Here is a 17,366-nt window from a genome sequence, read left to right on the forward strand (position 1 = left end):
TTGCAGTCTCTTCTGTTTACATCTCTACGCAAGCACAGCACGTGCGTTCTACGCACTGCACGTCTTTCAGAACAAACTTTATTGAATGCTTGACGTCTGAAAATTAACAAAACCTAGTATTGCAGTATGTGATGATAGATTTTTGCATTGGACCAATATTGATTTTTTTTAGTCCAATTAAAATATAGATTTCCATGTGCTGCAAAGTTGTTTTTTTTGCATTAATTCGACTAGATATTAAGCATTGTAACATTTTCAGACCAAAATTGTTCTGAGAACCTGCTCTATTGCCCCGATGTCCCCGTTTCCCCAGCGATATATGATGGCGCTATTTAAATGAAGAAATATTTTTTTTCTAGCCACTTTAATGGGCAGAAGTATATCACAGTGTTCTACAGCTCTAAATGTCCCAATAGCACGTACAGAACTGTGTTTATAGCTTGAAGTGTGTAAAAATAAAAAACAAAAAAAACCCTCACATTTTCAAATAAATTCCTTAAATATATAGCTTTTTTATAGTTATTATAATTATTATTTAGCCCCAACAATTCCCACAGCACTTTTTACAGTCCATACATTCAAAGGGTCTGACAAAACTAGAATTCACAGGCTATGGTGAACGTTTTCATTAGGTATAGAAGGACCTGCTCACAAGCTGACTATATTGCTATACGTGAGATTGTAAGCTCATGTGAGCCGGGCCCTCCTTACCCGATGTTTCTGTAAGTCCCATTGTTATGTTATATACTACTTAATATGTCCTATTTAGCCGTTGCACAGCACTGTGGAATATGATGGCGCAATATAAACATACCTGGGAACTCTCCCTGGGAGAAACACCACTTCTCTGGTTCTCTGCGGGACGGCCCATTGATGTCAGTGGTAACGCCGGTGGCGTCGGCGGGGGGGGGGGGCAGAGGGGGCCATGGCCCCCCCTACATCATGAAACGCCATCTTTTTTTTTTTTTTAATAGATCCGGAGGAGAGAGAGAGGCGCCGAGCGGTCGCTGAGGAATAAGTTCTCAGCGACCGTTCGGCGCCTCTCACTCTTCTCCGCGACCGCGAGGCCTCTGCCTTGGTCGCAGGGCCGGCATTTCAAGCCGAGCGCCGGTATATGATGTCATATCCGGCGCTCAGCAATGAAGCCGCGCACACTGCGGCAGAACCAGGAAGACAGAGACCTCGCGATCCCTTGAGGGACGCAGTCAGATTTTGCCGCTGACGTCGGTGGGTAGTCCCATGACGTCGGTGGTCGGTCCCGCTGACGTCGGGAGCATTCTGGCTGACATTGCGAGAAACACCCCCATTTAATGGGGAAATGAGGAGCGGGGCATGTCAAGACTCCGCTCCCACGACCCGGAGGATTCAGGTATTGACCCGGAGAAGCGGTGCGGGTCAAACCCAGAGAGTTCCCAGGTATGCTGGGCACGTGCGCTGCTGCAATACAATTTCTATTATCGTAGAAAGGAAATTCGCAGTAACCCAACAGAATCTTTTGGATTGTGTACTGGAACTACAGTCAGCCTAAATCCCCTGCTGTGTGTAACATACAGGGCACCCTTCCGGCCATCAGCTGGGCAAATATAGCTGTGATGAGACCGGGACCAATACAATAAAATTAAAGTTTTATTAGGAAGAAGGACCGACATCTTATCTGCATCAGTGTCTCTGAACCACTACTGCAACATAGAAACTCATTCCAAAAGTGATTTTTCCACCAGAATTACAAGTTTTTTGTAAAAGAACAAAAATAAGATTAGATATTTCCTTTAAGAACATCATTTTCACATGAACATTAGTGTAGCTGTTGCGGGAGTTCCTCCTGACATCACATGACACACGCCATTTTTGGAGGGGAAGTGGACGGGGAGTGGGTGTGAACGACCCAGAGTTTCCGCGGAGTGACCAGGAGAAGTGGCGAAACTCATATCCAGTTGTCGGACCACCTATGTCATTGGCGGCCACTGACCTTAAAGTGCCAGGACACAGTCCAGCCCGGATTTAATGCCAAAAAGGTCTCAATCTGGGAACCATCATCCTTTATTCTTTAATTGAGATATATATATTTATATATTGTTACCAATAGCAACTTCTAACACCTTCAACAAACCAATACCCGCTGAATAGTATAATTAATTTGCATAAATTGGCACCATACTACTTATTTGACCTTAAGGAGATAGCAGAGATGAAATTGGGAGGGGCCCAGACATGTTTGTTTCTTTTAAACCTATTTATAATATATTTAACAAAGCAGTAAACAAGTTATAACCAGTAAAATAAAATAAAATAATCAAAGGCAATTTAAAGTGCTTGCAATTGTTCCAAAGTCTTGCAGATATCGGGATACTGCTTTGTGTCCCCAGATAGACGCTCTCTGCATTGGAGTCAGATTGAGATTATCTCTTTGGTTGAGGGATGCGCCATTCTGAACAAGCAACTCTACGACAGGCAGGTGACCTGCGCCGGCGGCTTTGTGTAATGCTGTACGTCCATGCTTGTCCCGAACATCGATCTGTGCTTTCTTTTCCAAGAGTAGTCGGACCACCTAGGAGGGAAGGTGGAATGTCACTTGCAGTCCAAACACATCATAAGAGCTATAACAAAGCAACACAATTTAATGAGGTCGATGGTTGGCTGGAGTAACTCCATATTTACTACCTTCAGTTTAGTTAAAAAGTTTTGCCCCATGAAATCTTAATTTACTAAATATTTTGTAAATGTTTCAAATTCCAAAGGTTACATTTCAGCTGCCTACTATTTAACTATTTAGGTTTACACAACTAAACCTGGCAACCTTTTTTTCCCGATCAGGGCTATCTCTGGAGCCTAGTCGGGTTCTGGCAAACAAGACCTTAAACTGAGAATCCTCCAGCTATAGTTTTTGTTCCTATGAAAGATCAAAGCATTCCATTGTACAAGAGCTGATCTTTCCTTCCTCGTGCATTGCCATTATGTACTTCATGTTCCTTGTTTGACGAAATGTTGTTGCCCTAGTTACAATGACAAATTGCGACATATCTTAGATCTTTTTTTGTCTCTCTGCAAACATACCTCTAAGCTGCCATTACCAGCTGCCATTGCAATTGCCGTCTGTCCCAACTGGTCTGTGACATTAACGTCGGCTCCGTTCTCTAGCAGGTAACTCAGAGTTTCTAGCCTCCCAATTTCGGCGGCAATGTGCAATGGAGTCAGACTTCCAGAAGCTCTCAGGTCGAATGGGACTCTGCGTTCTTTCAGCAGTTCCATGATATGGAGTTGGTTGTTCACCGTGGCCCAGTGAAGAGGGCTCCATTGGTTGTCATCTCCTACGCAAGGGTCTAGGCCCTGTTTCAGCAGCAGTTGAGTAATAAGAGTGTGTCCGTTGGCCGCTGCCAAGTGAAGAGGTGTAAGACCTTCCTTGGTTCTGGCACTAGCTTTGGCTCCACGTTGAAGAAGCATTTCTGAGAGGTGTGTGTGGCCACTCCAAGCAGCATGGTGGAGAGGGGTGCACCCAGAGTCATCCTCGCTGCTGATTAATGCTCCTCGCTGAATTAACAGCTTTGCGGAGGCAAGGTGTCCATTTGTTGCAGAGCAGTGTAAAGGTGTCCAGCCAAGTCTGTCCCTAACAAGACAGAAGAAAATATTTTTATAGTAATCCATAGCGAACCCATAAATTAACCCTTTAATCATCTCTAAGTTTAGTCAGGAAACATGAGTGCTTGACATTTTTGTCTCAATTAATGTATCCCACTTTGCAATAGCACCAGAAATCCTAAAAGGGCCAACTGTGGCACCTTGGAGGACCCTAAAGATAATAAACTATTAAACAAATTTCCCTAGTGAACCCACCAGACATCACCCAAGCAAGCATAAGTCCGTCTTGTTACATAGCATTGTCATATTTGTAAAGTACTGGCTGTTCTTGCTTCTCAGCAAACAATGCTATGCAAATACATCTTTTCAAAGAGGACGCATCACTTCAAATCGAAATCTGATATCTTATATAAAAACAATTGAATTGAGACATAATTGAAGGTGGCGTTCTACTTAAACAAAAGGTGCTCTTTACGCTAAGACAAAAACAAATAATTAGATCTTGTGTTTTATTTTAAAAATACTTTTGAGTTCATAGCTTAAAGTTTATTTGATGTTGCAGTGGCAACCACCTATCAACATTCACTACTGTTGCTGAGTAAGCCATTGTGCCGTTGAGGCTAATGCCTGACTTAGGCTGGCTCGTCAAGTGGATGAGTGCGCCGAGCTGGCTCAAGCTCATTCTCATCTTAAGTGTTCTGGTCCTCGTGCACATCTGTATGAACATACCCATGGACAAATACGTCTTGATGAGCCAGGCTCCTTGAAGGTACTATTCTACCGCCTCTGCTGTTATTTATTTCATGACAAAAGGCAGCATTAGAAATGTCATTCCTAGTCTAAGGTGGCTAGATTTTTAAAATTAAATCTGGGGGCAATTTATATGATTTATAGGCAGGAAAGATACACAGTATTGGGTTCACAGAAAAAGAAATGGACCCATAATAAAGGAAATATCTAAATGGTAAATATATATATTTAATGGTATTAAAATTAAAAAAGTAAGTTACCAAAAAGAAAGGTTTCAGGGACAAACAGACATGGGGATAATGTCACTCTAGTCGACCCCATGCCTGTAAATCCTTCCCAATATCTGTTCTTTAATCGTGTATCAAAACTGCCTCATTCTCATTTTTCAGGACATGCCTTGCATGTGTCACACAAGACGTCACTGATCAGTTCTTGCCGTAAAAACGTATTGAAAAGTATGCCTTGATATATGAGTTATTCTTTTTGTTGACTTGTCTAAACTTTGCAGCCAGGAGACTTTAGTAATTAACGCATGCAACATATTGCTATGAATGACACCCAGCCTGACAAAGGATTACAAATGTGAATGGGCATAATGCATTGTGTGATTTGGGATTATTGAAAGCGTCACATCTTTACAGTTAAAGTGTGAATAAGCTTAATAGGATCAATAATCACAATTTTGGTTAATCGTAAATATACATGGACAGCCTTACAAAGCACGGAGCGAACGAAGCCCGAAAGGATTCAGGTCTTGTCCCGGAGAACCGAAGGAGCACCGCTCAGCCCAGGTATGCTAATTAGACAAAATTAAAAGATATCGCCGTTGTCAAACCAAATGGTGTCTGAACAGTAGTATTGTGGTAACTTGACACACACTGTTGCTGGGCTTTAATTTGACAGAGTTTAATTTGAACTCCATATGTTCTAAGTGCAAAGATCATTGGCACCCCCTACATTGTTTTAATTAGAATAATGTTGTATGTGAGGTACAGGAATAAACGGGTAGTCTCGAAGAAGAAGAAGATTAGCCAGAAGTAGCAGATAATTAAGCCTGGACTCTCACCTCCTCATGGCACCCCCAAAACACAACCCTTAGTCTACTTGGTGGTAGGACAGGAACATAGCATATCTGCATTATGAAGACACGGTATACTATCAACCAAGTTTAGGGCCAGTGCAGATAGAGACTTCACCTTACTGGAGCCAGCATTTTTTATCTTCTGTAGACCGTATACAGACATGAATAGAAAGTTAAACTTCCTGTTGAAAGCCTGAGATGAGCTCTAGAACACAAGAGGATAACTGAGAATGCCCACCAGTTATACTGCCTAGAACTCTAGAACACAAGAGGATAACTGGAACACCCACCTGTTATACTGCCTAGAACACTAGAAGATAACTGGAACACCCACCTGTTACACTGCCTAGAACTCTAGAACACAAGAGGATAACTGGAACACCCACCTGTTATACTGCTTAGAACTCTAGAACACAAGAGGATAACTGGGACACCCACCTGTTATACTGCCTAGAACTCTAGACCACAAGAGGATAACTGGGACACCCACCAATTATACTGCCTAGAACTCTAGAACACTAGAGGATAACACACTTGTATTGGACACCTGGGACACCCACCAGTTATCTAAAGCTTCATGACACACAAACTTACTGAATGACCAGTCATACCTGTCATCCACTTTCTCTCCTTGTTGCAGCAGTAGTTTGACAAGGCGTGTATTCCCATTCCAGGCGGCCAGATGAAGAGCTTTCCATTCCCCATTTCCAGGGCAGGGCTTATCCGGCACATTCAACTCCTCATACAATTCGAGACATCGACGCGCCAGCTCAGCTTGGGGGCTCATTCTTTCTACTCTTTCCTGCATAGCGAACACCTGAAAGTACAAACCTTTCCAATCAGTGTCCCCAACGAATTCATGAGTAATGAGTATAGAGGCATGCAAGTCCCTTACGAAAAAATTACTGCAGTTTTTCTGAAGTAATACCGCAGTTTTTTGGACATGAAAAAACTGCAATACTGCACTTTTACTGCAGTATTACTGCACATTTACTGCAGTTTTACTGCATTTGTACTTCACTGTACTGCAGTTGTACTGCAGTTATTTTTGTACGGAAGTACAATTGCAATAAAGCTGCAGTACATTGAAGTACAATGCAGTATAATTGCAGTAAAAAAAAAAGCGCAGTAAATGTGCAGTAATAATGCAGTACAGTGAAGTACAAATGCAGTAAAACTGCAGTAAACGTGCAGTAATACTGCAGTAAAAGTACAGTATTGCAGTTTTTTCATGTCCAAAAAACTGCAGAAAAACTGCAGTAATTTTTTGTAAGGGCGTGTTTCGTGTCTAATCCACCCTACCCCATATTTCTATGAGTTCAGAGCCTAAGGCTTTAAAGACCTTTGTTGGTAAACTCGGTGTTGTTTTCGGTGATAATCTAGAAAGTACAGGTATAGCAATTAAGATGGCTCCTCGTGATAACATGCCAGGCCCCATGACCTTTTCTGCTAAATGATTTACTAAACCTTGTTGTTTGTATGGCTTGGCGGAAAGAAGAGAGATGAGAGATGTGATAGTAACACTTAAATACTCAAAGAGATTTAACAAAGTAAAGGAGGGAAGTTTATTTCGATGGAGGAGAAGTATTAGAACAAGAGGTCATCATCTAAAGGGGCTTAGATGGAATGTAGGGAAGTTTTATGTTACTGAGAGGGTGGTAGATACGTGGAACAGCCTCCCATTCATGGGATAGGCATATGGCTACCATGAATCTAAATTGAGACCAAGGACTGGTCTGAAAAAATTGGCAGAATGGGTCTTATCTGCAATCTATTTAAAAGGTGTCTTGAAATACAAGCCCTCCCAGACATTCCTTTTAACCTGTCATATACATATTATTATTTTTGTACATTATTAATGATTGTCGTACTTATGTATCAGCTATGAATATACATTCTTTAGCAAGTGAGTGTGTTCAACAGACCAAATATTGGTCATGCCTCCAGCACTAAAAATGCTGGCTAAGCATAATGGGAGTTGACATTGATTACGCACTTTAACCTCTTAAATAGCAGCTTGCAGGACAGATCCTAAGGACCAAGAGAAGCTATTATTCAATTTGTAAATTCACTATTGAGTATTCAACAATTACTAAACACGTCACAGTATATATATATATATATATATATATATATATATATATGTTCTATATTTGTATTTTTTACTATTCGTGTGACTCTGTTCTTGTTACCAGGAGACACTGATAAAGCTAAAATGTACATATTTGTTGGTGGCTTCACAAAAAGCAGAGAGCTGCAATAAATCAAGCTTATTGATTACCTGCTTGCTCTGTACCTTCCAATATTATACTTAAGGTCTCACGTTACCCATTATTGTAGAGACAAAAGCACGTCTGGCCTAAAATGACATTCTCCAGACTTCCGGACTGTATGATCTTCAAGGCGCCAGCCAAGTTAGAAAATAATCATGAAAGAAATGTTTTTTTTTTTTTTTTTTTTTTACTACTATGTCATTAAACAGAACACACAGTATTTTGTGATGATTGCACCGGATTGCACAGGTGCCCATTCATGCACACGTCAATGATATAATAATATACCCATATATACATTGCAGACGATATAAGCACTTTACGATTAAATTATACATAGCATGCTTAATATGATTATGTGCAGTATTTCAGTATTTCACAAATCGTGATGGCTTCACACCTTTCCTTCCATGCATTATTAGCTTTTTGGGTTTATGCATACAAATTTATTCCGGGGCAATATTTGCAGTATTTGGATTAGTTGATTTCTACTGCACATTGGGTCATATTTTTGGTTGCTATGGTAATAAGACCACATTCAAGCATAGGATCCAGAACCACCCTTTATACAAAGCCCCCATAATTGTTGTACAGGACTACAAGCTGATCTAGATCTCTGGCCCTTATAGAACGTAGAATACCCATCACTGCGAAAGGGATGTTTCCTTCCGTTACATACAGTAACTTTTAATATTTACTTAATTCTATCCATTTAGGATTTTATGCTAAAAGGCACGGTATTATTATGTAGCAGTTTAAAGGCAGTATCATAGATTATCTCATGCCTAATAGAATATCTAGTGCTAAATATATGATGTATCTCCCATTACCCATGAAATATGTGATATATAAGGAAAACAGCCTCCCAGCAGAAGTGGTAGAAGTTAGTACAGTGAAGGAATTTAAACATGCATGGGACAGACATATGACTCCTGAATCTGAGATCAGCGTCCGATTAAGGTTTGAGTCTCTGCATCAGGAAAAAAACTAGACTAGACGGACCGAATGGTTCTTAACCGCTGTCAAATTCTATGTTTCTATGTTTACAGAACATTCTCAGGTGTTCACCAAGATAACCTACCAATGGGGCATATACTAAAGGCTTTGGTGACCTCAACACAAAAGGTAAGCGGATTCTAGATTAGATTTTCAGAGTAAAACTAGCTGTATATTTTATTATTAATTATTATTATTATTATTATTATTATCTTTTATTTATATATCACCAACAATGTATTCAGTTCTTCTTACAGCCCATACATTCAAAGCGTCTGACAAAACTAGAATTGACAAACTAAGACAAACCGATACATTTTGGAATATGTCATTTTTTTTAACAATGTATCATTCTATCTGTCCTTTGTTTTTGCATTTCTCAGCGCGTCTCCTTTCGTTCTCGCGGAACGGGTTTTCTCGATCTCGTTTACCTGTAGAGGAAAGTGCCGGACAGGGTCTTCCTTCTGCCTTGAGTCTTGCCTCCGATTGCGGGTCCCGAGATCAGCTCCTAGCTGTGTGTGTGCGAGGAGAAGACATGCCACCAGCCCAGAGCTTCAAACCCAGCAGATCGCAACAGGTTGACTTGCCATGAAATTGAGAAGGGGATTAAACAAAAATAAGTGACCTGATGTAACTACACTTACAGGATACTTTGGCAAGTGTGAACATGTTTCCCGCTGAGCTTTCCTCTGTTAAAGGGTAATCAGTTAATGGTGCCAGTGAACTGTGCAACGATCCTAGGGACTGGGGGAGGAGAAGGATGGGGGAGGGATGCAACAAATGTAGGATACAATACCCTACAGACCAAATAAACCAGGGCTCCGTGTAGTAACGAGACACAGAACTCAATGCTAACGAGTCCCCAGCCCCGCATCGAGCAAGTCACACGCAGAGCTGGGCTTTACCATGCGCGACGCAAGAATATGGAATAGTTAACTATGGTGTTCACGCAAGACATGAGTTTCGAGCCATAGTAGCTTCAACAGAGCCTAACCTGCTATTCTCATACACGCGGGTCTGTAGACACAGAACAAACACCAGGCAAGCGTCCATAATACGCCAAACAATGCATTTTACGGCGCATTCTATCAAATGGAATGTAAGGAAGTACTTCACTGAGGGGGTGGTAGATAAGTGGAATAGTCTTCCAAAAGAAGTGGTAGAGGTAAATACAGCGAGGGAATTTAAACATGCATGGGATAGGCATAAGGTCACCCTGAATCTAAGACAAGACTGAGGGCTGAATAGGGTTGGGGGGGGGGTTGTAGCAGGAACAATGGGTGGACTAGAAAGGCAGAATGGTTCTTATTTGTTGTCAAATTCCGTGTTTCTTCATCTTGTATATCATACGTACAGGTAGAAGGACTTATTCTGAAGACTCGGGGCTTCCCACTTTGGTCTCAGCACTTTACATCAGCAACTTATTCCACACCCAGGACAAGCAATCACAGCATGCAGTGACAGATTTAACTAAAGACTGCTGCAACATGCATATAATGTCCACCTGGCGCGCAAAGGGTGCATACTATTACTATTATAGCAGATAATGAAAATATGGGGGTGCTAAGAAAACTTCAGTCCCTCCCCAAATAGAGGACTGTTAAGAACCAAATATGGTTCTAATAATGAGTACAATATTAGGGAATAACAATGGCACAATTAGCAACAGTGCTAAAGATTCACAATATAAATCATACAATAACCCAAAGAATATTCAAATCATGACCATGAGCAATAAACAAAGTTCATTAAATGTTTGTGACATCATCACATAGTCCCATGACCAATCAAAAATATCATCAAATGTATGCGACATCATCACAAACATAGTCCCATGATCACTCAACAAATATTATCAAATGTATGTGACATTATCACATAGTCCCATGAGCAATAAACAAAGTTCATTAAATGTTTGTGACATCATCACATAGTCCCATGACCAATCAAAAATATCATCAAATGTATGCGACATCATCACAAACATAGTCCCATGATCACTCAACAAATATTATCAAATGTATGTGACATCATCACAAACATAGTCCCATGAGCAATAAACAAATATTATCAAATGTATGTGACATCATCACATAGTCCCATGAGCAATAAACAAAGTTCATTAAATGCATGTGACGTCATCACATAGTCCCATAATCAATCATCAAATGTATGTGACATCATCACAAACATGGCCCCATGATCAATTAACAAAGTTCATTAAATGTTTGTGACATCATCACAAACATAGTCCCATAATCAATCATCAAATGTATGTGACATCATCATGACCAATCAAAAAAAGTTCATCAGCTTTACGTAGCGTGATCACTTAATATTTATTATTATTATTATTTATAGGGTATATGCCTCTTATCGCTAACTGAATCTTTATCGGGGGTGCGGTGCATTTATTGTGACTTTCAGAGTTCTTGTATGTTTAATAATATTACAGTCAAATTGTACTACATTTTTTGCGGATGTCTTTTTCAATTTCAGTTATATAATTACGGGGCTGAATGCAGCGATTTATCAAATATTGCAATTTTGTAGATTTCTATTGAATAATTTTCAGGCAATCGGTAGAAATACAATAAAATAATTTTATTTAGAATGGTTTGCAGTCCAGCTCTGTATAAAATCTTCTCCAAATCACCTGCGTTTAAAGCCACTGCCTATTGCGGCTGCACTTTACACAATGCATAGGTATGAAAAAATGCTAATTTACCCAAATTCTTATCAACTATGCCCTAATATGAATGAATCTTAATATCTCTTTATATACTTAGCTTACCATGTCTCTTATGTTGGAGACGCTAATAGATTATTTTTTGATAATGCATTCAGGGGTGTATCTATCGTTGGTGCTGCCCCCCTCTGCGACCCATCTTATAAGGATGAGTGGCACTGGGCAAAAGTGACCTATGGAGGCTGTGCCAACTCGGCACAGTCCACCATAGTGTTAGTGGGCCAGCTAGGGTGACCAGCACGCCTGGGAACTTGTGGGCTCCGGCTACCTAGCCTGAACTGCCCCCATTTAAAGGGGAAATGGGCGGGGAGTGGGGCGTGTCAGGACCTCGCTCCCGCTACCCGGGGGATTTCGGGTGTTGACCCAGAGAACCGGTGCTTCTCCGGGCCAAACCAGTAAAGTTCACAGGTATGCTGATGAGTGATGTTCCTGTTTTTCCTGGCCCACTGAACAGGAAGCCTGATCGCTCAAGAGGACAATAGGCTCCCTGCTTTCATACAACTACCGCCCCTCTGGACCTGCCGGCCCGGCCCAGAATACACCATTGAATGTATTAAGGTACAGATGCATTCAGAGCCAGATACATTAAGGAAGGGAAAAACTTTCCAGCATTCGTTCTTCCAGGCTCTGACTGCCAGCCTCCTCCCTATTGCCTAGGGGCCCTGACTTTGTAAAGACTTCTGTGGCTACCCCCAGCAGGATACCATCTCATCACTTGCTGAGGGGATTATCTCCAGCAGACAGTCAGGATCTGCAAGCAGGGAGTGACCGCCATTGTTTTAGTTTAAGTCTGCTCATGAAAGGACTTCAATGGCCCAGACATTTCTTTAGATAAATATGGAGAATGAAGAGAATACCTTGGAGAGTCACCAAACACCAGATACTCAAGTCTGCCCTCTAGTGGCAATACTAGTTCATAGCAGCAAAAACATCTTTTACTCCATAAAATAAACTCCTTCTGAACCCCTATCTTAAAATTAAGGGGTGCCTTTGTATATGAGTATGTTTGGAGGTTTTCCAGACCGACACTCTGGTCATTTTGGACTTATTACTTGGTATATTATAAACAGGAGCATCTGCAGTTTATAATACTGAATCTAAATTAAGGAGAAAGTGTAGTCAGTGGGAATCACTCGGCGCTAGAAGAATGGTTGAAGTTATATTAGTTGAAGGAATGAGCAATCCTCAAATAGCCTTCGTGTATTCTAGAATGTGACCAGCAATAAAAAGTTTTGAAAAAGCATTGTAATCAACATAAAAGAATCACTTCTAGGCAATACCTTGGGGTACATATAGTATTGTTGCGTACATTCCCTTGTCTAGAATCCACAAGAAACATCTAAAGAAATAAACATGTTTTTATATGTGCAGGAAAATCAAAACAAAGTAAAACAAAGTGATGATTTTTCCCTTTTCAATGCCAACACATAAACTGTAGCATAAGAAGCTACCCTTGTACTAAGTCATATGCTGCTGAGTTACGTAGAGAACACGGCTATATTAGTTAATGCATATTATTAGCTGCAGAAGCAAAACAAATATATTAATTTAAACACAGACATAAAGACAAACAACATCAAATACAAAAGTTTCAAATACAAAAGGGCTGATTATCCCACATTGGCTGTAATGAGCTTCTGCTGAGGCAGCTATGCAATAAATTCATTTAGAAGTGTTCCTTTGATTTTATTAGATGCTAAGTGTTTATGACATATGCGTGGTAGACATGTACATGCATTGAAGCATTTAGCCATCATTTTGAGGGTTTGTGCCCAGGGAGTTAAATCGCTAACTTGTGGGTATGATGTTAGCATGTAGTCTTTAGCAAACATCTAGATTTTGGACAGGACATAGAATGTCCTTGTCTAAGAAGTTAACAAAGTCCTAGAATGTTGAAGTCTTGTAAATACCGCTGTCTGGCCTGGATACATTTGCCCAGTTCGGTTTTTTAAATAACAAAGCATCTCACAGTATGTAAAGTACAAACACTATATTGATCTGCATGTCTTTGTGACTTATTTTTTGTCGTTTCTCAGAAATCACGATGGAACAATCCGCCGCAGGCATTTTACGTCAATACAAAGTTTCATATTATACACGGTAATTATGAAAGATAACTCACTACAGGAGGTCTACAAGAGTAAACGGCTTTTAGGCCATCTCTCCGTTTTTCTGCAAATGTCGATAATGTGCTGTATTCTTTATTGTTCTCATGCTGTAATTTTAGCGGAGGGTGAATCGGCATTTTTATTGAATTACCCTGCATTAGAAGGCATTATTAACATTTTGAACTATTGTAAACGAGAAAAATGAGACTAGGTCTGTGTCTGAGATTTAGAAAATATGTACCTTTTGTGTAATTGGAAAGGTAAAGTTCCACGTTCAGTTAGTAATAGTGTATTATTATATGCTGCAGTACTAATTTTGTTTATTTTTTCTAAAAAGGTCTATTCTTCCCTTGGTAAGAGAAATAACTGCTAAGGTCTTTTCTTACTGTTTTATGGTAAACAATAACATATGCTGACCAATCAGCTGCCTCCAAAGGGGAATAGCTAAGTCAAGATGGCTGCTCACACAACATGCTCATAAGGGGTCCCCCCAGATGGTTGATTTAAAGACTAGATGGGCCTAATGGTTCTTATCAGCCACCAAGTTCTATGATACTTAGTATAGGTCTAATATGACATTCCACTTTAATTCATTTTATAGGTGTACCTAGAACCTTCCTCTGTCTTATGGGCTCTCTGTTTTATGCTCCTCATAGGAGGGGAGAAATTAGTGGAACCAGGTCAACTAGGCCTAAGATGGCACGTCCAGGAGGACTGAAACCACTCTGACCACAAAAGCCATTGGCAGGTCACTTGCTTGGGAGTCAGGTAATCATCTGTGATCCCCCAAGCGTCTGGGGTAATCCTACACAGTACACAGGTACCTTTAGAGACCTTCCAGATTATAAGCAACCAGCAATACACACAAGATCCCAGATCAAGGCAAGGCGATGAACGACTACCTTCTACTTCTATCATATAGATGGAATATCTCCACATTACAAACCATATTTCAAAAACCTAGGAAAACTATGACATTTTAGGAAGCAACTTCAGTGTTTTATGTCCAAGCCAATATATGTTTCAGCTTTACCACTTTGAACCACACGGTGGCGCTACAGCTACAGAAGCTGTGTACACAGACAACTAGTATTCTTCAATGCTCTGAGGACAGTTACAACTTTTTCACTTGGTTCTTCTAAATCGCTGTGAAATTCATCTATAATTTACACACTTCAACATTTAACATGAGAGTGCTATGAAACAAAACGACAGGCTTTTCTGGGGGGAAATAAAATAACACATCTGGTTTTGAAGCTATTTTGGATTTGGTGACACCAATGTACTGTATAAAATTAGGGTGAATGTATTTATTTATCTATGTCTCTGTCCGTCTAGCTGTCTATCCATCCATCTATAAAAAAGGGGTTTACAGTGTCTGAGAAGGGTCCCAGCAACACATCTTGAGGGGCTTTGGTAATACAAAGGATAAATCTATTACCTTGTAAAATACCCATTTGCATTAAATTCTGGTCACGGAATACAGGACCATATAACCCTGAGGACCTTCAGAAACTCCGATGCTGGCTCCATTATTCGTGAAGTTAGATCTCACAATCTCTTTTGTTTCAAGTAACAAAAACCTACTTAGTACGCAATACAAGGTACCCTACTGTCAATGTCAATATGGTGGTTGTTACCCCTTCCTGGGTTGTCAGAGCTCTGGTAGTTCACCAATTACCGTCTCAAAAAAGAGAGGCTGCCCGGGGAAAGAGAGTGTCTGCGTAAAAGGCCGGTAGGTTTAGACTGACAGTATACTTTCTATGTATATGTGTCCTAGAAAAACTAGTTGATGTGGTCACTCAATTGGACCCCGTGCCGGTTTGTCCCCAAAATCACCCTGTAGTCACCCAGACGCAACCCCGCTAAAAATCAATGTCACTGCCATCGATCACTGCTGCGGAAACCCCATCTGGACCCTTAAAAGTCAGCTTCGTGACCTATAAAACCAATGAGCTGCAGATTAACAATCGCATTTTATTATTTAGGAAACATTTATCTCTCTGCAGTAAATATCGGTTTATTCCCATCTAATGCCTTTTCCCGCTGCTTCCCGTTGGCTTGTTGCTGGGTCTTTAATTTTCTACCTTTTGTTAGCGGCAGACACTTTTCATAATGTCATCCAGCGTTGGTTATTCAGATTGATGGCCCTAGGATAGTGAGTAATTGGGGGGGGGGGGGACTAAACAAAGCCCAGAGACACTAACGCAAAAGGTTAACATATTTATTTAACTATTAACCATTTAATTCCTGGTGAAGTCTACAGATTGTTTACAATTATGAGTGTAATGAACTCCATATGTCTTAGTCGTGTAAATTAACAGCTCCGTGATATGCAGGCACATGATAATTGTAATGTAATAATGTAATATAACAGCATATTAATGAATGAAGGTTTAACAGGCTCTGTTATTTCAGCTACTGGTTCTTTAATCAAGTCAAGTTTTGCCAAACTTATCATTCTTCCGGGAATGCTTAATTATCATGTGACACAGGAGCATGCAGCGATAGGCTATTGCCATAAACACAGGAAAAGCTTCTTAAAAATGTATTGGTTGTTTTTTATGTGTCATACAGGGGTGCAAAGTATGCAATAAAGGATCCATATGGGGCAAAATGACCCCTGTATTGTAACCATGCACTCTAGTATCAAAGAAATGGAAGATATTGTATCAAATGTAACATTTATTCCGGGTTGAAATTCAGTAAAAGAATAAAGAGAGATCTAATTTATAGAGACGTAACTAACACGCACGCAAACACTGGAATTAGACCTTGGAAAGAATTGTGTAATCTATATTGATCTATAGACTAATTGGCCCTAATATACAGCCGTCTCCGGCCGTCATAACTTTACGAACCCCCCCCCCGGGGGGGGGCTGAAATGCTATTATTTCAGACAGAAATAAATAAGGGCCTCTTCAATAACAGAGCCATTTGTTAAGTGGATAAACATGTTTTTAAAGCATATCACTGCTGCCCACTTTCATAAAATGCTGTACAGGTAACGCTATCACGCTATCTTGTCTGAGGTTTGCTGAAAAAAAATCGGATTTTAATAGTTTTTTTTTACTCTTCTATAATGGCACAAATAGGCCAGGATTGGCCACCTGGCACACCGGGCAAATGCCCATCAACTAGTGCTCATGCAAAACCGTGCTTCTTTTGAAGACACCAACTTTATGTTAACTTGTGCCTAACGTTTTCACCAAGTAGCCTGCAATGTAAAAATGTTCTAAGACCACGTTGCAGTCCTACTTTGGCTATTATGAGAACTGATGAAAATAAATCACCCATAAAACTATCAGATTTTCTTATGTGTTGCTATAGAAACTACAGAGAATGTTTACCCTGAACAATATTCCTGGGTGCCATGCACCCGTTGGTCCACATCTACTAAATGGGAACATCAAAGTTTTATACTACTGATACTACAGAGCCTTTTCGCAAAGGGTTGGGTTGGTTTGACAATAGTGTCAAATATTAAAAAAACAAACATATTTTTGCTTTAATGATCTAATGGTCAAGTAAAGTCTTCTTGCAATGAACCCAATTGGTCCTGTTGAACTTGGGGACTCTAAAAGTCATAACTTTTAACATAACAGTTCTAACATTGGAACCTGTTGATTGATCGGTGTAATTGTTTTTGAGAAATTTAGGCAGTCTAGAACCAAACGCAGGGCAAATTTCCTCTATACACGGAACCAACAACCCTTTAAAGACATGGCAGCCTTCACAAGCCTCATTCATCGGGGCCAGTCAGTATACTTCTAGGCTAGTCCATGCCTGGGCTCACCTTTCTAATTGGGGAGTGATTAGTAATTAGTTTGAGT

At 40.3% G+C, this 17,366-nt stretch overlaps 1 protein-coding gene across 1 annotated transcript; it reads right to left on the reverse strand.

Annotated features, from left to right (window-relative positions):
* Positions 1-2,024: 2,024 nt before the first annotated feature.
* On the reverse strand, positions 2,025-9,267 carry ANKRD65 (ankyrin repeat domain 65). Its single transcript, XM_053452227.1, has 4 exons — positions 9,108-9,267; positions 6,019-6,224; positions 3,055-3,604; positions 2,025-2,548 (listed from the first exon to the last, which is right to left on the reverse strand). Exons 2-4 carry the CDS (start codon positions 6,213-6,215, stop codon positions 2,294-2,296), a joined length of 1,002 nt encoding a protein of 333 aa, XP_053308202.1. The 5' UTR covers positions 6,216-6,224; positions 9,108-9,267; the 3' UTR covers positions 2,025-2,293.
* Positions 9,268-17,366: the final 8,099 nt, after the last annotated feature.

The sequence above is a fragment of the Spea bombifrons genome, chromosome 12, assembly GCF_027358695.1.
Source record: "Spea bombifrons isolate aSpeBom1 chromosome 12, aSpeBom1.2.pri, whole genome shotgun sequence".
NCBI classification, from domain to species: domain Eukaryota; kingdom Metazoa; phylum Chordata; class Amphibia; order Anura; family Pelobatidae; genus Spea; species Spea bombifrons.